Source organism: Barbus barbus (genome assembly GCF_936440315.1).
Source record: "Barbus barbus genome assembly, chromosome: 2".
Classification (NCBI taxonomy): domain Eukaryota; kingdom Metazoa; phylum Chordata; class Actinopteri; order Cypriniformes; family Cyprinidae; genus Barbus; species Barbus barbus.
Window position 1 is genome coordinate 20,373,763 of NC_136730.1, and position 26,738 is coordinate 20,400,500.

The window sequence follows — 26,738 nt, forward strand, 5'->3', positions numbered from 1 at the left end:
TCCAATTTCCACTGACTGTACTGAAACAATATCAAATTAGTGAATTGAGAATGAGACTGCCACATTTTGAAGCATGTGGTGTGTGTGTACTACAGTGTGCCTTTACATCGATGTGTCCCCTACCTTCTTGGTGTAGAACTTGTTAAGCTGTGTTTCTTGACCGTTTCTCCTCCACAGACACAACACTTTGGTCTTGGGACAGTAGGTCATATTTATGAGCTTCTCATACCACCAGCGCTCATAGACTGTGCCGATGTTACTGCGCAAGACGATGCAGTCATCACACACCTAAACAGACACGAGGATGAGGAAAGGAGGAACGAATGCTCATTTACAATATGGATTTCATGCAGACTTGTTAAATGGAATAAAAAGGAGGCACACGGACACACAAAACTCATACCTCCATGAAAAATATATCACCAGCTGTATCAGTTCCAGCATGCACGACAAATGTCTGCTTCTTAATGTGCCGGCTGCCACTTGGCCTGATGGGAAGTTCCCGGCCACTCTGCAACAAAACAAACAATCAGTCATTCACTCATCACCTGATTTGGCTACTGGTTTCCATGCAATAGCTGTAACTCTTCATTTAACCGGCTCTAACCAAATGTGCGAGGCGGTCCAGGACTTCATTGATCTCTTGACTGTGTGTGAGGCCAATGTGAGATTTCCCCATAAGACGCCGTACCTTCTTCTTGATGTCATTTTTATTGACCTAGAGAACAGTAAGATTTAATATTAATGTTAGTTAATATTTTTGTGGAAGCCGTACACAGTAGTACTTTTTTTCCCAGTAGTCATTAATGAACAGAGTTCAAAAGATGATTATTTATTTGAACCATACATCTTTTATAACATTATAAATGTCTTTACTGTCACTTTTGAAATTTGCTGACCCCAAGCTGTTGAATGCTAGTGCATGTATACATATATAAATATAATAACACCGAATGGCTGAATATATGTCACAACTGAACTGTTCACTTTAAAAATCTCCATATTCACTTAAATATAAATGTGCATACCTTCATCATAAGCATGTAGGCGATCATGTTATGCAGGAGAGTGGCCAGTAGTCTGTCCTCATCGTCCTCCAGTCTCTTGCGGTCATGCTCTCCAAGAGACAGATACCTGAGAGACCACAGCACAGTCGTATTTGGACAACATAATACAAACACAACAGCGCAGTTTACATCTGAATCCTAGCATGACTAAATAGCTTCTAGCTTAAACCATTCCAATATGTTCTCCTGGATCGGAACATGTGCAAGGCATTTCAGCACGGTCAGATGGGTGTAATTTGTATACAAGCATGTGAACAACCAATATGCATTCTACTATCAGAAAAGTATGTAAACTTTTGAAATCAGAGGATTATGCATGAAAGAAATTCATACTCGGCTAGTTATGCGGATGTTTTTCCATTTCATTTGTGTTGCTTTCGATTCGGTGTGAACACTTATGTAGGCACTTAAAGAATATACTAACCTGTCAATCATTTCTTGTGGTCCCTGATCCATCCCCATTCCTTCCCTTTCCAACATAACGGCATCCAGGAAGGCATCCTCCCAGAACTGCACCTGATCCCACAGAGTAGAACGCTCCTTACCTACACATACACACACATTTTCACTCTTAACTTGAGTAAAACAGTATTTCAACTCAACATGCCAGCATAAAGCACTTATTATTATAAATGTAAGATGTTCAAGATATAGTCATAAAAAGAATAAATTAGTATTAAAATAAAAAATCCTCCATACATTAACAGAAAGAGACGTCAAGCACCCAAAGCAACTGCACAGCATGCTGTAATAAATAGAGCTTGCTATCAAACCTTATGAAATTAATTTTAACACAGAGATAACACACGCCTCCATACATCTGCTTATTGTTTCAGCATTCCCATTCTCTCAAGCAGCTTTTATCACCCCTCGATTTCACACAAACACATTCAATTACAAAATAACGTTGGCTTCTCTGATCTGTCTGGCTTGAGTATTTTAATTCTCTCTTCATGCAAACAGTAACATGCACACACCAAAACATTCAAATATATTTCATTTCTTGGAAAATAATAAAAAAAAAAAAACACCCTACATGCCCCATACAAGACTTAAACACAGTCATAGTATGGATGCGAGGGAAGGCATGTAGTGTGTCTAATACTACAACTTCACAATCCCAAAATACACACATCCCAAAGGTCAAAGGCAGAGTTCAGCCATACTCAGAGAAAAGGTTTCCATGGCAGCATCCTCCAGTTGGTCCCAAACTGAGCTTTTATCTCGCCCTTCGTGGCATTAAACGAAAGGAGAAAAAGAAAAAGGAGAGAGAGGGAAAAGGAGGTGGCCGCAGAGCAAAAGGCAAAGAAAGTGTTAGAGTGTTAGAAGCAAAGCTGTGTGCTGTCAGAGATATGCAAACCAATAATTCATCACACGCTCGTTAATTATGAGGACATATTTGGAGCTAAACAGAAAAACAGCAAATTAACAGAACACTTTACAAAGCTCTAATGGTCAGAATATAAGAAGGGTTTACAGAATAAACTGTTGCAATTCAAATTGCTGCTCAAATTGTTTTGAGCAGCAGACATGTTATTACAATTTGAAAACGCTGAGGTTATGCAAGACCAACAGAGACAACTTTTGGAAATACCTCATCATTTTAATGAACACAGACATTAAAAAGTATGCCAGAGTTTATTACTAAAGCAGTGAGAACAGACATGAAGGAAGAGAAGAAAAAAGGAAACAAAATGAATGGAAGGAAAGGAATGTTGAATGGATAAAGGTAGAGGATCAACTCTTACCCAGCAGCCCCTCACACAGATAGATCCTCATGCTAACATCCTCGAGGGGTGGAGCTGGTGCTCCCTTATTAACACCAACAGGTTCCTTCACTCCTGGCTTCAGCTTATGAGTCTTGCCCTATATGTGTGACATTGACAATTGTCCATATTCATTATTTTATTATCTTTCATTTGATTGGATGCAGTGAATCGGATGACTAAAACAGAGAGAAATACCCACAAACACAGAGCTGGTCGCAGGGTTGGTCTCAATCTCGCTGTCAGACAGTGTGCCACGGGACAGATTGAGATGTTGAGCGTGTCTTCCTGTCAGGTTGTCTCCAGCAGTGCTGCTCCGGTCACTGTCTGCACCCAGCGTTTCACCTGAGCTGTTACTCACCTACAGATCCAAGAGTTCAGCAACAGTTCAACAAACAAGAGGGGTTATGCAGCTACATAATGGGATAGTTCATTGTGAAATCAAAATGTTGTTTAAAATATACATGATTTTAGATTTTTCTGCAAGATGAAATTAAGCTGATTTTTTTCACACTAATATTTAAAAGTTTGGAATTGTTAAGATATTTTAATGCTCTTGAGAAAAGACTTTCTCAAAACTGCAATTATTTGATCAAAATATACTAATAACAGCAATATTGTGAAATATAATTACAATTTAAAATAACAGATTTCTAATTTAATATATTTCAAATGATAATTTATTGCTGTGATGGCAAAGCTGAATTTTCAGCAGCCATTACTCCAGTCTTCAGTGTCACACCCTTCTTCAGAAATCATTCTAATAGAACAGCAGTTCAAAAGAACAGCACATATTTGAAACTCAAATCTTAAGTAACTTTTACATGTATTTACTTTAAATCATAGACCAATTAAATGCATCCTTTTTTAATAAAAGTATTAATTTCATTCACAAAAAAAAAAAAAATCACCTAAATTATTGACCCCAAACTTTTGAACGGTAGTGTATAAATTGAAAGCGACTCAAATGACTAAAAGCTCCAAGCTGTATTTTGTGTTAAATATAAATATATAAATATATTCAATATATATTTATAAATATATATATAGCTAAATATATTCCTAAATAATTTATTCACAGGATATTAGATATTAGATTTAGAACTCTTGAAATATTGCATATACGAGTCGTATGGACTACTGTTATGGTCAGTGAGACCATTCTGCCTAAAATATCATTTTGAGGTCTATATCAGAAAGAAAATTATCAAAGTTTGAGATGAAAAGGGGGTAAAGTAAATCATGAAAGAATTTTTATTTTTGCGTGAACTATCTATAAACAAACAGAAAGTACCAAACTTGTCTATAATACAAGATAGAAATAAACAAAGTCAGTAAAAACTGTGAAACAAAACTGTCTGGGGGAACTACATATGATCTGTATGGTATTTTAGGGAAAGGATAGCAGCGTCTCTGTAATGGCCGTGCCCTACCACTGTGCTAGCCTCTGAGTCCTGGCTGGTGCTTCTCGTCAGAGCAGGAGGCTCGGAGCTCGCCAGGGACTCTGTATCACTCTTCTGCAGAAGGGACAAGCAAGAAGAACAAAGATGAAAATAAAAAAAGAAAAATATGAACAATAATGTGTACAGGTATATTTAAATTTCAAAATAAAATAGTCAAAGTATTAAGATTTATATTGTGATAAAGGGTTAAAACCCACCTGTGAGCCAGACGTCACACTGAGGCCACTGTCAGCACTGATCTGTGATTTCTTTTCCTCAGTGTCTCCACCTTCAAGACGCTGTTTTGCTCCATCAGCCCCTGTAGAAAACACATAATCAACTCTTCCATCCATTAACTCTCTGCAAAGCATTCTGGGACGTCACATGACTAACAGCGAGCTGAAGCCATCTCTGTTCTGGAGAGTGACACTTATCGATATCACCGAGGGGAATAATGCTATTCAGCTGGCTGCCACTCATTAGACTACGCAGGTCAGGCAGAGAGAAACAAATAATGCTTGCGGTCATATTGGGGAAACTCACAGAAGCAGATCAGCTGACAGTGGGCCAGATCAATTCAGAGTAGCACTAGGTATCACAGACACACAGACAGAAGCAGTCACACATGCAGGCAAACACAGTCAATCAATCAGACAGGAGGAAGCTTCAGCTACAACTAGCGCACTCACTTCTTAAATGAAGAAACTGATATTGCGATTGCAAACCCCAACTCGGTTAAATTTGATTACGCTGTACTGTATGAGGCATCAAGAACAAAATAAAAATTAAAAATATAAAAAAAATTCTAAAGCTGCATTCCAAATCTTCTGTAAAATCAAAGCAAAACTTTTATAACAGTATTTTCTTCACTGATGCATGTGGTCTAACAAGATTTTATGAAATTCTTTCAATACTCAACTGAAATAAGTAACTGTAATGTGGGATGATGTAGTTTATCTCATATGTGCATCAAAAAGAAAGATAATTAAAATGAGAAAACCAAAGACGACATATGCCTGTGTCCAGTCATTGAGACGTAACTGTAAATAGTACTGTGCTACAAATGTACTTTTATTTACATGACCTGACAGCATTGAAACATTTTATAAATGTAGAAAGTCAAAGCAATGCAAAAAAAAAAATCTAGGTACACGTGAGATCTATTTCATCGCGGTCAAATAAATGTAACTGCTTTCAAGAAAAGTTGCCAAGTTAAAACAGAGCAAACCAGTCAAGAGTAGGGATGGGCATTAGTACCTGAGTACTATGAAGAGACAGCACTGGTTAATAAATGATCCATTTTGTGATTGGTTACAACAGTACATAGGGATGGTATCTGGCTGTCTGATTGCTATGATTGGATGCCACCTACAAATGGAGGTTGACTTTCAGTCCACATGAGAAACGGCACTCATCACACTGAGTGTATACACATTCTAACGCAGGGGTCTTGCAATGTATTTTTTTAAAAAGAGCTAAACTAGACAAAAAAAAAAAAAAAAAACACTGTACGACAGATCATAAAAAACACTTGGCTCATGGTGTGAGACGCTTAAAAAACAATGATGTGATACAATGGTAAAAAAGGCCTTCTGACATTCTGCTCATTGCCCACCCAGAGTTCTCAAGTAGCCCAAGCTGATATGTGTCAAGTACTCAAGCTGTCAAAATGACCAAAATGCACATCCCTAGTCAAGAGTCAGATTTGCACACTTAGAAATACTGGCCCAAATACTGATTTAATTTCAATATGATTTAAATCTGTATGAGTACAGGGCTTATTTTATACCTCAATATTGACTTTGGATGGATTGCAATTTTTAACTTTGCATCTATATGCCTTATTCCTTTTAAATAAATGCAATTTATTCCTTGGAATAATGTTTGGGCCACATGTCTAAATGGGCTTTTTGAAAAGCAGTTGAATATTTGGGGGCAAATTCTGCTTCTCCCCACAATAGAAAGTGGTTTAATGGAAGAGGACTGGTGCAGGTAGAAAGTCCCTGTTTTGCAGTTCTGCAAAGGAAAGTCTAATTGGGAGCTTAGGGAAGTGATCTTACTCTGTTCTTTTTCCAAAGCTTTTTGCTTTCTGTTATCCTGGTGCTTGCTCCACAATTCTACCCAAGATGCATTGCAAGCAAGGAGAGAAAGACAGAGAGAGAATCAGAGAGCCGGTTGAATTGTCAGATATGGAGGATGAGATTTATTTTATTTTTTTAAGAGAGAGAAAAAAAAAAAAAAAAAAAATCAATAAATAAAACTGAACAAGTGCAAAGTCTCATTTTCCAAAACAAGGATGTTTTGCAATGATCACAGCCATATGCAAGCTAAATGAAGGATCTGTCGTCATGTAAAACCATCCATCATTTAAAGCTAATGGGGTCCCATTACAAAACATCCTAAGCCCTGCGACCCTGTTCCTGAAGAGCCAAAATGATGGATTTCACAAAATCAGCCTCATGCCTTGGTTTTCTTTCCCCATTCTTGTCATCCATAATGGGCAATGGCTCTCCAAGGCGAGGGTGGATGGCCTGGGAGATGCAAAAGTTGTGAGATGAGGACGACAAATCAGCCTCACAGCTGGTGGGTGAAATGAGGTGTTGCAAAAGCAGGGGGTGCAGTCTCAAAGACATTCCGTAGAATTGCAGGTGCATTATTACCAAAGGACAGACAAGGCAAGGTTATGAGGGTTAGGCTTTGGAGAGGGTGAACGGTCCCCTGTACACAGACCCAGATATGACCGCCAATCAGAGGCCTAGGCCTAAAAATCCACAAGCCAGACGTCCATGGTTAGCTTTAGGGATCATCATGGACTGTTAACAGGGGAGACAACAGCTCAGGACCTTTTTAAAGAGAGTAGTGGTACAGTCCAAGACCTTCGCTGTCCCACTATTTCACTCTCAGCTACATAGAGCTGCAGGTTTTTCACTAACATGCATCCAATGGATTTAAGGGGAGTTGGGACTGGCATACAGGATTTGAAAAAACACATGTTGAACATTCCAGAAGAAGTCTACATAAATTGGGTTCATATCCATCACAATATTCCACTAATGTGTCTACACCAACCAGTGCCAGTGCATAATTTTCAATTTCGGGTAAAGGAACTCTTCAGCCAACTTAGTTCTTAACTTTTGGCACAAAGTCGGTGTAGACAGTTAATGAAATGGAGGATGCAGCCCGAAGGGACACACTGCCCCCAGAGAGCTCAGGGAACGTAACAAGCAGCGAGAAGGGAGGGCATGCAATGGGGACTGCGGTTTACACACCAATGGAGGCAATAAAATTCTCCTCGTTCAGACTCCGGTTATCAAACTGCCGTGATGATTTTCCAGAGGAGGGTGGTGGCAGCAATTGGATACGGGGTACCAGGAGCACACCAGCTGCCCTGGCGCTCTCCATTCGGCCCGATGGGCTCTCCTTACTGCCCGGGCTGCTAACCCCCTCTGTGGGGCTCCGTTTCCGCTTCTCTGGGTCTGTGAGCCACAAGTGGGCACCAAGGAAACAGAGCACAGGAAAAAGGAAGAAGAGGAAATAGCAAAGACACATGGAGACACAAGTGATAGAAGTTAAATTTGAAGGTAGGCTACAGGTGATTTTTCTCTAAAAAGGTACAGGATAGAGAGACTGAAACCCAAGGATACGTAAAAGTGACTGACACCAAGATGGACACGGCTGCGAAGAGGAACAAGACTCTCTCGAAAGCAAAAACTCTTTGTGTTGGTACATATCTATTGCTCTGAATGCAGGCAGAAACCATGTTTGATGCTAAATATTCACATAAAAATTTAATTGGGACATTTGAATGAAGGTTACCTTTGGTTTGGTAGTGGGTGCGTGCTATCTCAAGCAGACTGAAGACACTGGCCATGCCTCCTAGGCCAGCATTAGTGTATGAGTGCTCCAAACTGGACACTGTGCACTTCAATAGGTCCAACATGCCTTTGTACACCTTCCTGTTGATCTCCTATATACACAAAACCATATAATGAATAAAACATAAATCAAATATTAGAGTCTTGCTTTGGTTCAGTTGTTTGACTCATCACTTCTAACTCACCACGTCTCTTATAATTTCCTGCTGAGCATCCTCCTCTGATTGGACCGAGCGGTTGAGTTTGCTGAGCACAAAGACTCGGAGCTGTTCGTTCTCTAGCAGGCGGCGTACTTTCTTCATGTTGAGCCATCCCACACCCTGCCCATCATGCACGCTCTGGACCACCTCCTTGAGAAACTGCTGGTTCTCACTGCACAAAAGAAGACCAGGTTTAACCAAGGAAGAGCTACATATTCACTTCATAGGCACTCATTAGAGCACAACAGAAGTAAAAGGAAGAGGGGAAAAAAAATAAAATTCCAACAATATTGTTATTCTGAGGTTATTAATTAAAGGTATATTTTTAACAATAAGTATATTTTAAACACCAGTCAGGAAATTCTGTAAGATTTCTTTTTATTTAGCAAGAATACATAATATTACTAAAGATTTCCATTTCAAATAAATGCTGTTCTTTTGAACTTAGTATTAAATCAAAGAGTACTCTAAACATTAAGCATTAATAATGAGAAATGTTTCTCGAGCATAAAATAAGCATACATACAGGATTTCTGAAGGATCATTCTAATATGACAGCTTTGGCATCACAAGAATTACATTTTAAATAGAAAAGTACTATGTATATACATTGACTATAGATATACAGAATATATATATATATATATATATATATGTATTATTTTATTTGTACTTATATTATTTTATTGTGCTCTTGTGATTTATGCATGATAATTCTACTTGTAGTGTTTTCTTGCTTGGAGTAACCACATCTGCTTGTATTTTTCTAATTTGTAAGATCCTTCAGATAAAGGCACCTAAATGAATAAATATAAGGATCGTTGCAGTACCTGGTGTTGTTGGCTCTGCCCTGAGGAGATGGAGACTCTCTCTTGACGGTGGGACTGTGCTTAATAACAGAGGATTTCTGATCTACCAGCGCTCTGGGGGCTCGAGCACCTATAACAGACCATTCACTTTGTCAGACTGGATATAGACCTTATATGTACGTATGTGTGTCACATGAAACCTGCTTCCATGTGTCAACACCCACCCTTCCACCGACCTACCCACCTCTACATACACAAACACAAATAAAGCATGAATTTATTTAAAATTCTTTACAATCCACTTGAAAACATACATCTAATAAACACCACAGCAGAAACACAAAGACGACAGCATTAAAACACAGTGCAATCTAAGGCCTCTACAAAGAGTTTTTAACCCTGTGTCTGGTAATAGTGCAGAATCAATAGAAGTAAAGGGCAACACACATACAGCTTTTAACAGACACACACACACACACACACACTCAAGCAACTTGCAAATATTGCTTTTCACCTCAGTTTTTTGGACACTGCAGTAAGGGGATATTACATGACTAATGTTGCTAACGCTGACAGTTAGAAGTGCGACTGAAGGGCTGGAGCCGTAAGGAGAGCTACAGGAGCAATGACGCTGGTTGGAGCAAACACACGCACACACATACACACACAGGCAAAGAACAGAGTGAGAAAGATGAGTGGAAGAACGGATGAGTGAGAAACCGACTGCATGGCAACAAGAAACAACACACAAAAAAAAAAAGCATGAAAAATGCCCTCTCGGTTCAGATGATCATACTACACACACTTAGCTGTGAGTGTACGGCAACAGCACATACACCAACACACAGTGTGTGTGTCTATACAGACTCTGTGCATTCATCTGAACATTTACATGCGTAAAGCACAACCTGTGCATGGATGGTTTGTGCTGCATATAAGGGCATTAACAGATGGACATCTTCACACACATTTCACACTGTATGGTTAGGCTGCATGTTAGATTTGGCCAGGGAATATTTTCAGAAAAGACTTACATGCCTCATAATGAAATCTGAATAACTATATGTCATTACAAACTTGCCAAAGAGGTTATTTTGAATAATCTCACAAGAATAAAGAGCAAATACATGAATTATGACTGCTAGGGAGATGCAGATATTTAAATAACAGTGGCATTCTCTATCTATAAAATCCAGAAGACAGCTGCTGTTTAGAGCCTCATCAGTTATGTGCACTCTTCTGTAATTAGCTGCATAGGATAGAAAAGTTCAAAAAGTAAGATTTTAAGGAAATAAATAGTTTTATTCAGCAAGGATGCAATAAATTGATCAAAGTAAAGATATTTATAATGTTACAAAAGATTTTTTTCTTTTTTTACCAAACTTTCTATTTATCAAAACAATTCATTAAAAAATGCAAGGTTTCCAAAAAATATAAAAAAAACAATAAACAAATATTTATCAGTGCAATGGTTTTCAACAGTGATAATAATAAGAGATGTTTCTTGAGCACCAAGTCAGCATATTAGAATCATTTCTGAAGACTCATGCCCTGAAAACTGGAGTAATGGCTGCTGAGAATTGATAATAAACTACATTTTAAAATATATTAAAATAGAAAACAGTTAATTAAAATTTTAACATTACCATATTTACTGTATTTAAATATAGTGTATTTATTCTATTTTTTATCAAATGAATGCAGCCTTTGTAACCAATAAAAAAAATCTTATCATCCTTAAACTATAATGTACAGTCAGAAGTTCAATATGGGAAAAACACAGACAGGATGATCAGGACCCAAGTGTGGCTCAGAACAATCTTCAACAACCATGAGTGTTTATTTTGCGATAACGACTAATTGTCCCTTTTCTCCTGCAAAATCAACATTTATTTTCAAATAAATAAGATACAGTCAAAGTAGCCACATTCTGGACATTTTCTCAACCAACTTCATCTCATTTTTGGATAATCCATAATCCAAATGCTGCCTAGAGCTTAATAAGACTCAATGAGATCATCAATCTCTCTAACCTGCACTTTTCTCAAACTTTCAATTTAACATAGCACAAGTCCTTTTCTTTTTACATTACAGACCCAGTCCATCAACAGAACACATGACATGTGAAACAAAAGAGTCAAATGGTTACAATCACAGTGACTGGCATCTGACATTAGGAATGAGGAAGCAATGGCGGAACAGGATGCTGGGAGATGTAGCTGACTGGCTTTGGAGAAGCATGCAGCTCACGCAGCAAAGGGCGGAACCCACCTTCTCCGCTCCCCGGGCCGATCTCTGTTACAATCTCCATTAGAGAATTTAGCCCAAATACTGGACACAGAAGCCAGAATTAGTGCAGGGGGTCAAAGAGGGGACAGAGAACAACACCGGCCCAGACAGAACCAGTCCAAACATCAACCCACAAGCACCAGACACGTGTACATATACAACAGAGAAAACCAGAAGAGAGCATGGAATATGAAAAAGAGAGAGAAAGACTGAAATCAGAAATATATAAGCATTTCAAACTTCCATTTGGTCAGAATAGCTTGTGATTTGGGAAGTCCTGATTAATTATGATTACATGTGATTAATGACAGAATGAAGCCATTCTACAAAACTCCATTCTTAAAAAGAACAAAAACTAAACAGATACCATGGCATATAATAAGCAGAAATATTATTTAAAAAATGTTTCCGCTCTAAATAAGCAATTTGTGCTTTTAAAAATAATTGATAAATTAACTGAAATATTTAAATTTTTAAAGTTGCCATGAAATTAAAAATTTCACTCTATTTTGTAAATGCATGTTATACATCTTCACTTGAGCAATTCATTTGTGCATGTTTTAATTTTTTTTAAATCAAATGTCATAACTCTTCACTTAGGTGACCAAGCAAGACTTCTCTAATCATTTAGTCCAATTAAACATAACAAAATCGACTGCAAGTTGCATTAAAATCTTAAAATACAACTAACAATCAATGAACAGAACCAAGTCCCCATTTTATTAATTTTTTCTTCCAATAATCCATTATATTGGGACGTACAATCCAGATGCTGTTAGTTCCATTTCATCACAACTTTAAAGGAATGATCACATTCAACATGACATGTAAACTAGATTCATTCCTCTCAGTGTGAGTTTTTAAAATAAGGATAGTCATAATTCTTTTCTTAACATTGTTATATCATATTTGTATTTCCTGTGCGTTTTGATGCTGTTTGAGAAATATGAAATCTGAAAAGAGCAAAAAATTACTTTTAGGAGATAGCAAAGGGGACATATTTTTTAACAGAATGATATTAAATAGATTTTTTTATAGTTAAATAAAACAAGGCTAAAAGCACTTTCTTCAAATTGACAGTAAAACTGCTGGAAGGACTGCACAAGAGTGTGTGTGTATGTTTACTGAACATTAAAAGAAAAAAATCATTACCAGTCGACATGCTAGCCGGAATGCAGTGTGCTTTTGTGTCCTGGAGTGCTCTATTGGTTTTCTCCTGTACCCAGCTTTAAAAGCAGCATTACTACTGCTCTACTTAAAGCTGCACAATATCTGTGCATAGAAGCTACAATCCTTGACATATCATCGATTTATTTTAAAACACCTACACAACCACCAGACTTCAAAGTCGAGACTTTGGTGGAAACCCATCTAGCAAGTTTAGTGGAAAACACATTTCAGTTCTGAAGCTGATCAGAGCTTGAAATGTACTGAGTAGCTGTACTTCTCCCAGCGAGGTTTTGTTATCTTCAATTCACCCAGAGAGTTCAGGTGGAATTGAAATGGAACAGACCTCAACTCTGTCTCCAACTGAGATGACACACAAATAAAGGAAAAATCACTTCAAAAACACACCGCACACAACACGAAGAGCAGTCAAAAATAATCTCATTCCATTCCTACAGAAACATCCGTTCTGTACAGAAAGAAAAAGGTTTTGAAATGCAACCACAACTGGCTGTTGTCTATTAAGGCGCCACCATTATTATGTTTATTACTAACAATCACACAGTAGGAACAAGGAGGAGGAAAGGCATAGTGGATATATGTGAGCATAGATATATCCTCTATCTTAGAGGTTCCAAACTGCTGTCCCATGAGATTTTACTTTCCAACCCTGAAATAGCACACATTATCTGTTCATGACAAGTGCTGTTTAGCGCTACAGTTGAGATTCAGAGGTGTAAAAGGAAGCATCAAGGACAGCAGTTAGGAACCAATACTAGTCTGTCGGTCAGGTTCAGAGTGAGAAAAGTGGGCGGAGTTTCTCATTCTCTCAGGACTCAAAGGGTCTATATTACTATAAACAGCAACTTTCATCATTAGGGCAGGCTACAGATATGAAACATACCAGGACTCTCAGGACTGTCATCAGCATCGTCTGAGCAATACAATCATCCAAAATCATAAACAAACAGACATAAAGTCAACATTAAAAACAACAGCTATAAGAAATGTGGTTGCTAGCTTAGAAAGTGACAATATGTCTACGCCACCATTTTCAACTAAATCGGTTTCCTCACAGTGCAAAAAGGAGGCGAGATATTCGTCACTTTCAGGGCAGCAACACTGGATAAAAGACATGTGGGGCATAGAAATCAGGCAACATTCCCACAAACCTTGATCTGTGTCCTCTGTTAAATCAAAATTAAAGTATTCTTTAAAAGAAATACAGCAAATCATAAAGGAAGAAGAGAAAAAGTAGAACAATGAAAACTAGTCAACTAAGAAGAAGAAATATTCTTTTTAAACAACTGAGGTTGGAGTCTCTCTAAACCTAATGCCTGTACTAAACATATGTGGTGTTACTCTTCCTTAAACTACAGAATGACTTAGTTAACATCTATTTATTTGACCCTTAAATTAGTTGAATTCAGTGGAAGTTATATAACAAGTTCAATCTAATTGGAGTGATTCAACCATTAGTCACACTGCCTTCATAAAGCCAGAGGTAAAAAAAGAAGGCAGCAGGGAAAGGAAAGATAAGGAAAGCATTTGGAGAGAAGGAAGAAGAAGAATAGAAGATAACTGGACTAGACTGGAAAAATGAGACAGGGAGAAATGGGTGGATGAGCGGGAAGGTCGCATGAAGAGATCCGAGGGGATGTATGTACCTTTGAGGCTGGGAAATGGCGTGTTCTTCTCTCGAGCTTTATTAGGCAGAGCCAAACTGGACAGACTGAAACTGGTGCCATGGTTTTTATACAGGTTACCTGCACACATACAATTAAGGTGAGACGTACAACAGGGAACACACATTTGTGTGTAATGCAGTACTAATACCAGAAATTTCAATAGTCAGTGTCAATACCAGTGACATTTTACAATATGCATACCCTTAGCAAAACTAAAATGCCACTGAAGATATTCTGATATTTAAAAACTCACTATTAATTTACACTACCGCTCAAAGCTTTTGTTTTGGAAATAAGGCACTTATGCTCACCAAAACTGCATTCATTTAATCAAAAATAGTATATATTTACATACACATAGTGCGTATGTAATTGTGAAATATTATTATGATGTAAAATAATTATTACAAAATAATTCATACATACATACAATTTCAAAGATTTTTAAATTGAATTAATTGCTATTATGACAAAGCTGAATTTTCAGCAGCATTTACTCCAGTCTTCAGTGTCACATGATCCTTCAGAAATCAGTCTATTATGCTGATTTGGTGCTCAAGAAACATTTCTTTTGTTTACTGTTTTCTGATCAGATCCTTTAAAAAAATGCACTGATCCAAAACTTTTAAATGGTAGTGTATTAACCAATATTAAAGTTGAAAGAATGCCATATAACCTTCTAGTATTTCTCAATTCTGTTAGCGTTATTTCTTCAAACATTCATTTGCGTTTTCAGTATTTTTATGTCTACATTTGCAATGTGAGCATGAGCTACTAAGGAATGAATAGAGGTCATGTTAAGCTGGCCACTCACTGGCGAAGGACATGAGTCCCCCGAAGCCATCGCTACTATTGTTGGAGATGGTGGAGTTCGGAGAGCTATTTCTGGAGTCTCCCTCCCCATCAGATTCACCCGGAAGCTTCAGACTGCTGGGTCTCAATGGGCGAGACGGTCTAAACACACACACACACCCCCAATTCAATGAGAGGATGTTGAGAGCTGGTCTGTGCAGCAGATATATAGATTTTGAATGTTTGTGTAGGATTATCTTCAGGTACATACTTGTTGCCATTGAGATTCTGGTTGAATCGAGGTGTGTAACTCTCCTCCTGCTCATCTGCTTCAGTATCCTCCTCTGAAGGGAAGCCATACTGGGGTTCAAAATAGGGATTATCATACTCTCGCTTTTTATTGGCTGGGTCAACAGGGACCAGATCAGGAGAGGGTCTTGTTAAAGGTGGAGCTCCCAATCCTGGGACAGAGTTAAGGAGGGTTACGCCTGCTGTCGCCTCCACTTCAACAGGTTCCTTCTGTTCCTACACAAACAAACACACACACACTTTAGAGATCACAGCACATGATGCTTACCTCTAGATTCAGATAACATGTAGTTTGAGCACTGACATGGTTGACTCCCTGTATGACTGTACTGGGGCTGGAACTGGCCGTTGTGCTGGAGCTGGAACGCAGTGGCTGGTTGTCCGCTGCTTCCGGGGGGCCTTCTGGATCTGGGTCACTGTTGTCCCCCTTATACTCTTGGAAGTCATGGATCTCTACCTCATTCGCATCTCCTAGCGCAGCATGGGTCAGGCTATCAACATCTAAAAAGACATAACCATAATGAAGCCATAATTGGTAAGAAGAGGTAAGAAGAAGAATCTATAGTCAGGAAAGAGATTAAAAATGGATTAGCTAACTTGGTGTGTCCCCTTGTATGTCCCCTTTGATCATCTCATTCACAAAGTCTCCAAGAGACGAGTAGGAAGAGCTGGAGTCATCGTATTCTTCACTGTCACTGCCACTGAAATCATACAATTTAATAGACAAACACAGTTTAAACACAAAAATAAAACACGTGTAAATATTTTTGTAATATTTTCAAAAGAAGTATCCTATGCTCACCAAGCCTGCATTTATTTGATCAAAACTAGTCAAATGTGTTCAGTGTCACATATTCCTTCAGAAATCATTCCAATATTCTGATTTGGTGCTTATTTCTTATTATTATAAATGTTGAAAACAGTTTTGTAACACTATAATAGTCTTTACTTTAATTTCTAAACAACTGAAAATATATGCTTGCTAAATAAAATGTGACCCTGGACCACAAAATCAGTCTTAAGTCGCTGGGGTATATTTGTAGCAATAGCCAAAAATACATTGTATGGGTCAAAAGTATCCATTTTTCATTTATGCCAAAAATCATTCGGATATTAAGATCATGTTCCATGAAGATATTTTGTAAATTTCTTACCGTAAATATATAAAAACTTAATTTTTGATTAGTAATATGCATTGCTAAGAACTTAATTTGAACAACTTTAAAGCTGATCTTCTCAATATTTAGATTTTTTTGCACCCTCAGATTCCAGATTTTCAAATAGTTGTATCTCAGCCAAATATTGTCCTGTCCTAACAAACCATACATCAATGGAAAGCTTATTATAGATGATGTATAATTGATGTCAATTTCGAAATAATTGACACAAGACTGGTTTCGTGGTCCAGGGTCACAAATTATTTCATTATGTCAATTCTTGAAAAAAATCCAGACTTTTGAATGTGTATGTAGATGTAAAAAAAGAATCAATAGCATTTGAGCATGAGTTTATGTGAATGTGTATAAAGATGTATGTGTGTTAGTGAATACTGCAAGTATGAGTGTGTATTGGGTGTTTTCAACCTGTCATCTGTTGGGTCTGAATCATTGGTCTCATCCTGCAGGGGTCCACTCATCGCCTCCGCCAGATGAGAGTTCCCATCATAAACACGGTAGAATACTGTCTGTAACTGGTGGGCATACCACTTAGGCTTATCGCCTATTAGAGAGGGGTCATACACATCTGAAACACAAACAGTATAAATTACCGACTACACACAAAATGGGAAAAACATAATGGACAGTATTCGTAGTGAAACTACATGCAGGTACATGTAAAGATGCATTAAGAATGCAACAAATAACAGCAGACAGACTGGAAGTCACAACTGAAGAGGGAGCTGAGTGGAGTTCTGAAAATGTGAGACTTCATATGTTCCTTTTAAAAAAGTGTTGGCGATTATATACAGTGCCCTCCATAAGTATTGGAACAGTAAAGACAAAATTGCTCTTTTGGCTTTGGAGTGAAGACATTTGCAAATATGATTAAAAGATGAATGAGAGACAAAACTACAGAATGTCACATTTTATTATTGGCCGTTTCAACACATACATGTTTTACCAAATAAAAAGAACAGCACTTTTAGAGTTCATCCCACTCATTGATGTGAGCATAAGTATTGGGACAGTTGAACATAAGGCAGATATAAAAGATTAAAAGCTATTATTTAGTTGCAGATCCCTTGCACACAATCACAGCAGTGAGTCTGTGACCCATAGACATCACCAGACTCTTGGTCTCATCCTTTAAAATAATTTTCTCAGCCTTTAATGCAGCCAATTCCAATTGTTGCTTGTTTTGGGGAGTTTCTGCCATTACTTTCCTCTTCAGCTGGTGACATTCATTTTCAGTCAGATTTAAATCTAGAGATTGACTTGAGCAATCTAAGACTTTCCATTTCTTTGCCCTTATAAATTCCTTGACTGAATTGGCAGGGTGTTTTGGGTCATTGTTCTGATGCAAAGAAGCACTTCCCAATGAATCTGGTGACATTTTCTTGAATATTGGTAGGTAAGTTTTTCCTCCACATTTTTGCATTCCCATCACTTAGATAAAGGTTCATCTTTGTCTCATCGGTCCATAAAACCCAGTTCCAAAACTCACCTTTGTGCTTTTTTGCAAACTCTAATCTTGCCTTTCTATTTTTGGTGCTGGTCAGAGGTTTGCATCTTGCTGTGTATCATCTGTAATTCTGTGTCAAAGTCTCCTGAGGACAGTAGATTGTCAGAGTATCACCCCAGCTTTCTGGAAGTTGTTGGTGACCGTAAGCTTCCAACGTGAGACATGATTGCCTGAGGCGATAGTGCTCTTACATCAGTCTTTCTGTCATCAACTACTGTTGTTTTCTCAGCCGATCAGGTTGTTGTTGGTTGCTGGTGGTTTCCATGCCCTTTGTTTTTGCTATAGCTCTAATTGACTTCCTTTTCTTTTAGCATCCAAATTGCTTGCTTTTCTCTCAAAGTCAGCTCCATCATCTTCATCCTGGTTTGTGTGCGTCATCATCGAATGCAAGATTCAGAATGCAGAAGTAATGGATATAACTGATATGAAACATTCCCTGCTTTTAATATCTGAAGAATTAATGCAACAGGACACAGCTGATCACTTAGAAAGACCTGTGAGGCAACTCTTCCAATACTTGTTCACATCAGATAGGGGGATGAAACTCTAAAAGTGTTGAAAGTCTTAGCTGGTAAAGCATCTATGTGTTGAATCACCCAATAATAAAATGTGACATTATCTTCTTATCACCCAATAATAAAATGTGACAATTTTTTCTTTACTGTTCCAATACTTTTGGAGGGCACTGTATATGGCCAACTATTCATACATTATTCATTTATTCCACCATGGTCAATAAAAACAGGATAAACACTCTTACTGTCAGTGTCTTCACAAATTTAATTCAACAAATAATTGAGAGGACATCACAACTGCCTTCTAGGGGGCTAACTGTGACAGTCAAATCTGGGGGTCAAAGAAATAGCAACTTAAGGACAAAGGATGAGGTATATCTATGTCTCTCACTGTTATGAATCCTTTGGAAAGCCAGATTGGTGGGGTTGAGAGCCCACTCTCCATAGTACTCCACTGCCTGGGTGTGGGAGAGCTTTTCGGTGAATCCATTCCGCCGTGGCCTAGAGGCCAGGAAAGATGTGGCCTGGAATGCCACTACAGGACGAGGGAAGAGACGCAGAGTGCGAGTGTGCATCTGGAACCCTTGCAGCACATTTGGAGAGTTGAAGAACCTTACCATCGCCACCCTAATGGCAAAATCGAAATAATAAAACATTTCTATTCTGTACTTTATATGCCCAAACAATTTAGGAAGTTTCTTTTTCGTTAAAACATGTTCTATTAACGTAGCAACTCTACCAGCCACTAATTCATGTCACATTTGATACAACATACAATACTTCATACCTTGTGGCAACATCAACTGAGTCCACATCATTGCCATAGATGAGTGGGTTGAACTCAGTGGAGGAAGGGGAGGCTTTGTCACGACCAGGGGGCAATAAAGACAACTCCTGTCCATCCTGAAACTTCTCCAGGTTTAGAATAGGCTGCGTGTTCAGGCTCATGCTAGTCAGAGCCTGCATAGAGGAGTCGACGACACAGAGTGTGAGAGAGAAAGAGAGAGAGGTGTAGGAGGAAGATGGATACAGGAGAGATCAATTTAACAATGAATCCTGCCAGGGGAGACTGATGTAAGAGCACTATCGCCTCAGGCAATCATGTCTCACGTTGGAGGCTTACGGTTACCAACTTCTGTCTAAAAATCTACTGAATGGTAAAGGTAAAATCATAGTCACTATTTTTATTTAAATAAGATTGCGTATGATTAGATTAAAGGGGTAGTTCACCCAAAAATTTGAATTCTGTCAATTTACACGCCTTGATTTCTGTTTATGGTAAGCAGAAGCTCAAACGTGAACAAACCCTAATTGGTTCACGCACATTAAACAAGTACATTTGAGCTTCGGTTTACCATATTTGATGAGATCTATGTCAGTGTTGATAGATGAATCATATAAATACATCTAAAATAAATCTGTTCATCATATAAAGCAATTATGTGTCTTCTGAAGATTCACATGGATTACTTTTACAATGTCTTTATTGTCAAAGTTTTGGTCAAATGTGACCCTGGACCACAAAACCAGTGTAGCACAGGTATATTTGGAGCAATAGCCAACAATACATTGTATGGGTCAAAATTATCGATTTTTCTTTTACCGTATATATATGAAAACATATTTTTTGATTAGTAATATGCATTGCTAAGGACTTCATTTGGACAATTTTAAAGGAGATTTTCTCAATATTAAAATTTTTTGCATCCTCAGAATCCAGATTTTCAAATAGCTGTATCTCGGCCAAATATTGCCCAAACCATACATCAATGTTCTTATTTATTCAGCTTTAAGATTTATGTATAAATCTCAATTCAAAAAAATTGACCCTTATGACTGGTTTTGTGGTCCAGGATCACAAATGGACTTCCAGTGGAGGGAACAAAATCTCTCAGGTTCAATTACAAATGTCTTCATTTGTGTTTCGAAGATGAGCGAAAGTCTTGTGGATTTGAAGCAACATAAGGGTGAGTAACTGATGACAGAACTTTCATCTTTCATTTTTGGGTGAACGATCCCTTTAAAATTCAGAAAAGGTTACATGGGGACAAGAGAGAAAGCTATTGCCTGAACCGATGGTGTTGCATCAAATATTTAATAGTCAAAATGTTAGAGGGAAGGGTGCGGTCATCACATAGAGCCATTAACAAAGCACTCTGGGAATTCTGCCATTGCTCACTCAATGCCTCTTAGCTGGCATTCCATCAGGCCCTGCACTCGCCACGACATTTGGCCGGCACGCTACCAAACCAATCACATCATCTGCTCCTGCCGCTTACAATGATTTTTTGCTTTGGGTTATGAGTATAATGTAAGTGAGATGTTGCATTGAAACATGCTCAAGCCAAACATATTGCTATGAGATACAGGGGGCTTCTGTAGGACCTTCATCGCACAAAGAGAAGGGAGGGAAGAGTGCAAAGAGTTAGAGGCTATAGAGGCAAACAGAGTCAGTAGTGTATGCATTTGTGAGTTTGTTTATTCAAAGGGTGTGGAATAAAGAAGTATTTGTATGGCTTCAGTATTTGTTAAGTTAACAGAGAGTGTAGGGCTACAGGGGTTGATGAAGGGGGGAGAGGTTATTTTTCCGTGCACAGTCAAAATGGAAATATTTGTGAACCTTGGAATCAGAGGCGAAGATCTGCTTTTGGGTGATCAAAGTCAATCTAACCAGACACTGAAGGACACAAGAAAACATGGAGGAAATGTCACATGACTGCCTGTCACTGAGAAAGATTGGGAAATCATGTGACTAAACATGAGTGGAGACAATTCAAGAATGGGGAGAAACCACAGAGAGACAAATAGAGCGAGGACCCAACACACCATGAACTGGACCGTATGAGTGCACACAGGATATACAGCACACCAATCTCAAGAAAACCAGTGGGTTATCAGGTGGAAAGGGAAGCAGATCTCACACAAACCTGTCATTGGAGAATTTGTACAAATCTCAAAACTTGACAGCAAACATTATTTGGTAGGTGTTTGTCAACACAAAATTACATTCTCAACCTATTTTACCTATACTTCATTAATGTGATGCTTTTCAGAGTGAAAGGTTTTCAACAGACAAAAAGTGAAATAGGTTATTATTTTTGGTGAAGTTACCCAAAAAGAAATGACATTCTAGTGAGATTTTGTGGAAATATTATGACATTTTGTTCCTATGAATGTGAAGGAACAGAGCGAATTTTGATTTCATGTTGACGTTAAGGATGTTACATAACATTTTCTTAAAATTTAAAGCTAAACTGAGTGAGAAACAGACCTGAATGACAGTCACAAGAAAGGTATGATTTCCACATTGGCTCATGGAGCTCTTGAACTACTATGTGTGGTTCATGAATGATAGGGCAATACTGTAACATCTATAGACCACTGAAAAAGATGACCTTCAATCTAAATCAGCTTTTAGAACAATAATGATCTGAAGATGAGGACCTGACTCATGATGATTCATAATGGCGAATGAAGAGTCATGACTCATGGTCTGTGAGACACAACTGATGATTCAGTGTATTGACTATTTTGGCTTGAGTTATTACAATGACAGCATGATAATTATGTTTGATGTAAGATGAAACAAAATGGCAAATCAATTTGGCTGAGAAATTCTGTTGCCGACCAGCGAAAACAAAAACAACAGATTAAATGCATCTCTATTAAAAAGACAAAGGTTTTTGCACACCGAGTCCAAAATTATTGACCGAAATTTTCACAAATTAAAAAATAAATACGACCTCAAGTTGTGTCAATCAGGTTTACACACTGCCTCCGAAACTTTCATCAGTCATAAAAAAAAAATCAGATTTTCTGCGTTTTCGCAGGAAAGGATGCGAAAAAACAAAAACAAAATAACAACAACAACAATTGAAAAACCCATACAAAAATTTCGGACTCAGTGAGCAAGGACATTAAGGAAAAACAGAGTTGGTCAGTATATGACAATGATTAATGACAACACAGTGAAATGTTTAAACAATTGATAATAACGGGGTTTGCTTAAGCTCAGAGGTGCCAGAATCAGGTCAGAAGCTCTAGAAAAGGGTCTATGTGGGATCGTAAAGGGTTAAGCGAGAGAACTAGAACCATTATTGAGTCTATAGATAAGAGAAACTCAAAACTTGTTACCTCCAAGAGCTGGAACAAAAAAAAAAAGGGGAGAATATACAGTCATTACAATACATGAGTGATCATATAAAATATGAATCTGTCAGAATAAACCCTAGAAACATCAGAAAATGTCTAATTTTATGTTTGCATTTGGCTTCAAATGACAGGGTTTAAAAATATCTTTGCATTGTCAGCCTTCTCTTTGGTTTAAATGCAATTAGAATTGGCCATGTTTATAGCAGCGGTTAGAAGACAGTATAATTACTATGCATTTCTTCTAGAATCCAGTTAGTATCCAATTCCGATTCAGAGCTAATGGTAGGGCTCCTTAGAGAATAGAGAACATCTGGTTCACTTACTTGCTTCAAGTGCTTCTTCAGCTCAGAGGCCTCAGGTTCAGGAAGGGGAGGGAGCAATTCTGCGTTGCTTGGAACAATGACCTACATTGATAAAGATGTAGAAGCAACATAAGACCACTATAGTGTATATATAATAATTGTTAAAGGCTTTACAACATGGTAGAATCCATAAACCGCTGTCTGGGTAGTTACAGATACATGTACCTTGTTGCTGTCCAGATCCACTAACCAAACATCATCAGGCATCTTAAAATCAGACTTGTACAGGAAGAAACTGGCAGGCACACCAATGACATATGGAGTGGGTGCTAGCAAGAGCTAGAAAAAGAAGATAGGTGTGACAAATAAAGAGAGCTTCATTGTTTATACACCAACTGTTCAAAAAAGATTGAGTTGTGTTACCTGTTCAGCAGAGGCCATGCAGGTGGGCAACAGTGGAATGACAGGAAACATGTACTCAAGGGGGTAAATCATTGCAACAAATGCCATGACGCTCATTGAGAGGGCGTTATAATCTCGGGACTGCAGTACCACCTACAGACAGCAGAGGGTGAGAGTAAATCTCCCTGTCATTATCAGCGTGACCCGCATAGGCAAAATGATGAAGACTAGCTTCATTTGAAACAACATATCTATGGACAATCATTAAAGGAACACTCCACTTTTTTTGGAAATAGGCTCATTTTACAACTCCCCAGTTGCGTTTTACCGTTCTTGAATTCATTCAGCCGATCTCCGTTGATATAACGCAGCGGCTGAAAGTTGCCTACTTAGCAGGTGCTTAGTAGCTGGGGACTACTTTCAGGCGCTGCGTTATATCACTGCGCCTGCTGCACTCATGGTACGGCAGCAAATTTCCTTGATTATTACGCCGGAACGAGAGTATAGTTCCTAGCCATATCAGCCTAGAAAATCGCAACTTTTCATTTTCCGTCGGTCTTAGTGCACGATGTAACTACAGAAGAGTCAAGTTTTAAATAGGAAAATTATCGAAACTCTTTGGTAATGGTCTAATCAAATGCTAATGGTCTAATCCGATTCAATGACCTATGCTAAACTAAGCTAAAAGTGCTACCGCCAGACCCGGAGATCGGCTGAATGGATTCAGTTGTAAAATGAGCCTATTTCCCAAAAAAAGTGGAGTGTTCCTTTAACCTCATCCATGAAACAATATATTTTAAAAACAGCCTAAAATTATTGCTTCCTTTCAAGTGTCGGCCTGCCCAACACTCTCGGTAAATACAGTGCAACATTTATATACACACCAGTAATAAATATTATCCCTGATATTTGCCTGATAATCATTTTCATGTCACCGGACATAATGTGATAAATGATCAAAATAAAAATTCTACACACACACGTTTTTTTTTTTTAAATTAAAATAGTAATATTAGTAATGTTATATATTTTGCCTAAATAAATGACAAATTAATGCTAATAAATAATTTAAAATCCATTTAAAATTAATTTAGGCATCATAATGTACAATACAAAACTTATTCATTTTCACTGAGATTTGCAAAAGATTACATTAAACGTTTTTAAATGATTAGTGTTTTTAAAAATTTAAGTGAGCATTAAATGACAGCAAAGGTAATCTTATTGTAATAAATTACACATCCAATATTGAGCTATACTGATTGAAGGGATAGTTCACCCAAAAATGAAAATTAAACAACTACCATGTTCAAGGCCCAGAAAGGTAGTAAAGACATTGTTAAAAGTCCATGTGACATCTTTCTTTCGACCTGAAAAAAACTACTTTTTTCAACAATTTCTTCTCTTCCATGTGAGTCTTTGATGCACATTCACGAGAGTACCGTGACGCACACGTGTCATGCTGCTGACGCAGGAACCGGCAGACAGAATTTTCATTTTTGGGTGAACTATCCCTTTAATTAAATCGGTCAATAAATAACTGATATAGTACTGGTATATGGTGCATCCTTATACAGTGAGGAAAATGTAAGCATAGCCATACCACAGATGAAAAAAAGTACTACTGTATTTCTGGACATTTACTGTGGAGGTACCATGTTCTTTGACATATCTTGGAGTACCATGAAAATGGTATACAAATTTGCTAATCAACAGGGCTTTTCACACTGCGCTTAACCCCGGGTTATCGTCGTTCTAAACACCGCTTAAAACAGCTAAAGACCTACGCAGTGAAATTGTTTTTTTTATAACTGGCAAGACGCGGGAAAAGCAGTGTAAACAGGTTGCCTGCTGCTCATCCAATCAGCGACAGTGACACCGCAAATATGCAAATAAGAACGTTAACCCGGGGTTTAGAAATGTACAGTGTGAACCGTCTGTTAATGAATACCCAGGATTAACAGTTAACCCCAGGTATAGTATGAGTAGTGTGAAATGTGATTACAGATAACCCAGGATTCCGTTTATCCGGGGTTTAGCATGACCCAAGGTTAACCATTTCAAGTGTGAAAAGCCCTTACGGGTCTCTGCCATCTGATAGAGTTGTGGTCGTGTTCCTCTGGCCGTCCATACCTTGTGTTCCAGCAGAATGCAGGCCAGGACCTGCAGACAAGCATCGACTCCCAGCAGCTCCAGGGGCAGGTGGAGAGGGAAGTCTACAATGCTGAAGCGGGAAGGGTCTGGAAGGGCAAAGGTCAGAGCAGGCTGCAGTTCATGGGGGAGCACTTCCACATCAACACGTCGCTGACCAGCAACAGGCACCGGAGAGTGCAACAGCCGATACACCCATGACTCGATCTCCCTCAGGTCCTGAAGCACCTGACTGCCCTTTTCCTTTTCCTCGATGGAGAGAGCGCCTGTGAACACACGCCACATTGTGTCCCTGAGGAAGAGAAATCCACATATACACATTTAAAGTGTTCGATTAGTATCAGGGTTCGGGTTCAAAAGTACAACCACAAACAAGTATGACAAGCTCTCTTATCATTGTTTTGTCTTTGTTCATACTGCTGCTCAGTTCTATTTTAATTCCTTGAATTTTTTGAACATTTAATTGTTCGTTAACTAGTTTTTGAACTGTCCAGTACATACAGGTATTGTCTTGATTTAATGATTTTTTTCTAGCGTCTACACAAAAAAACTGAAATAGCACAAAAACAGTGGCAGCTGGCTTCTACTGTTCAGGATTAAACTACTAATCACTTTAAGTAAAATGGCACAGCAGTGACCAGGCACACAGTTCAAAAGCTCTACAAGTACTAGACTACACCATAACATACACAACAGTGGTCACTTACTGTTTGCATTACCATATATTCTCATTCTTAATGCAAATATCTAATCAGCCATTCATGCAGCAGCAAATCAATGCATAATCACATCATGTTCAATTGGCTGAATTAAGCAAACCAAACATTAGAATGAGGAAGAAAATACGGCTGCACGGTTAATCAAAATAAAACGATCAAATCCAAATTCGATGCTTTAATTTAATAAATATATAAGCTGTGTGTTTTATAATGAAGTGTGGCAACGTGTTCATACAAACAAGCACAGCAAACCTGGAACTTTTTTTCTTTACACATTTTGAATTACGATCACAATTTTTATCAGAAAAAAAAAAAAAATCATGATTAGATTTTTTCTAACTGTTGTAACTCTATGAAGTAATGTGAGAGTGGTCTGAGTATCTCAAGAACCTGCTAATTTTCTGGGAATTT

General features: G+C 38.1%; 1 protein-coding gene across 2 annotated transcripts in view; it reads right to left on the reverse strand.

The window, feature by feature from the left end:
* The window catches only part of LOC306883606 (MAP kinase-activating death domain protein-like), a 68,352-nt gene that overhangs the window by 10,047 nt on the left and 31,567 nt on the right, over positions 1–26,738 (reverse strand). Inside the window, exons 5-29 of one of the 2 annotated variants that reach the window (XM_079438973.1) lie at positions 25,591–25,900; positions 23,479–23,610; positions 23,281–23,394; positions 23,077–23,157; positions 19,389–19,561; positions 18,993–19,228; positions 16,988–17,147; positions 16,002–16,105; positions 15,709–15,905; positions 15,367–15,620; positions 15,118–15,257; positions 14,283–14,381; positions 9,181–9,289; positions 8,336–8,522; positions 8,092–8,242; positions 7,545–7,751; positions 4,494–4,594; positions 4,267–4,350; positions 3,036–3,194; positions 2,816–2,933; positions 1,492–1,612; positions 1,029–1,134; positions 608–718; positions 404–511; positions 124–288 (exon numbers count right to left, since the gene is read on the reverse strand). In XM_079438973.1, coding sequence (XP_079295099.1) covers positions 124–288; positions 404–511; positions 608–718; positions 1,029–1,134; positions 1,492–1,612; positions 2,816–2,933; positions 3,036–3,194; positions 4,267–4,350; positions 4,494–4,594; positions 7,545–7,751; positions 8,092–8,242; positions 8,336–8,522; positions 9,181–9,289; positions 14,283–14,381; positions 15,118–15,257; positions 15,367–15,620; positions 15,709–15,905; positions 16,002–16,105; positions 16,988–17,147; positions 18,993–19,228; positions 19,389–19,561; positions 23,077–23,157; positions 23,281–23,394; positions 23,479–23,610; positions 25,591–25,900 — 3,727 coding nt within the window. The remainder of the gene's footprint in view (positions 1–123; positions 289–403; positions 512–607; positions 719–1,028; positions 1,135–1,491; positions 1,613–2,815; positions 2,934–3,035; positions 3,195–4,266; positions 4,351–4,493; positions 4,595–7,544; positions 7,752–8,091; positions 8,243–8,335; positions 8,523–9,180; positions 9,290–14,282; positions 14,382–15,117; positions 15,258–15,366; positions 15,621–15,708; positions 15,906–16,001; positions 16,106–16,987; positions 17,148–18,992; positions 19,229–19,388; positions 19,562–23,076; positions 23,158–23,280; positions 23,395–23,478; positions 23,611–25,590; positions 25,901–26,738) is intronic. The other variant, XM_079438974.1, reaches the window with a different exon arrangement.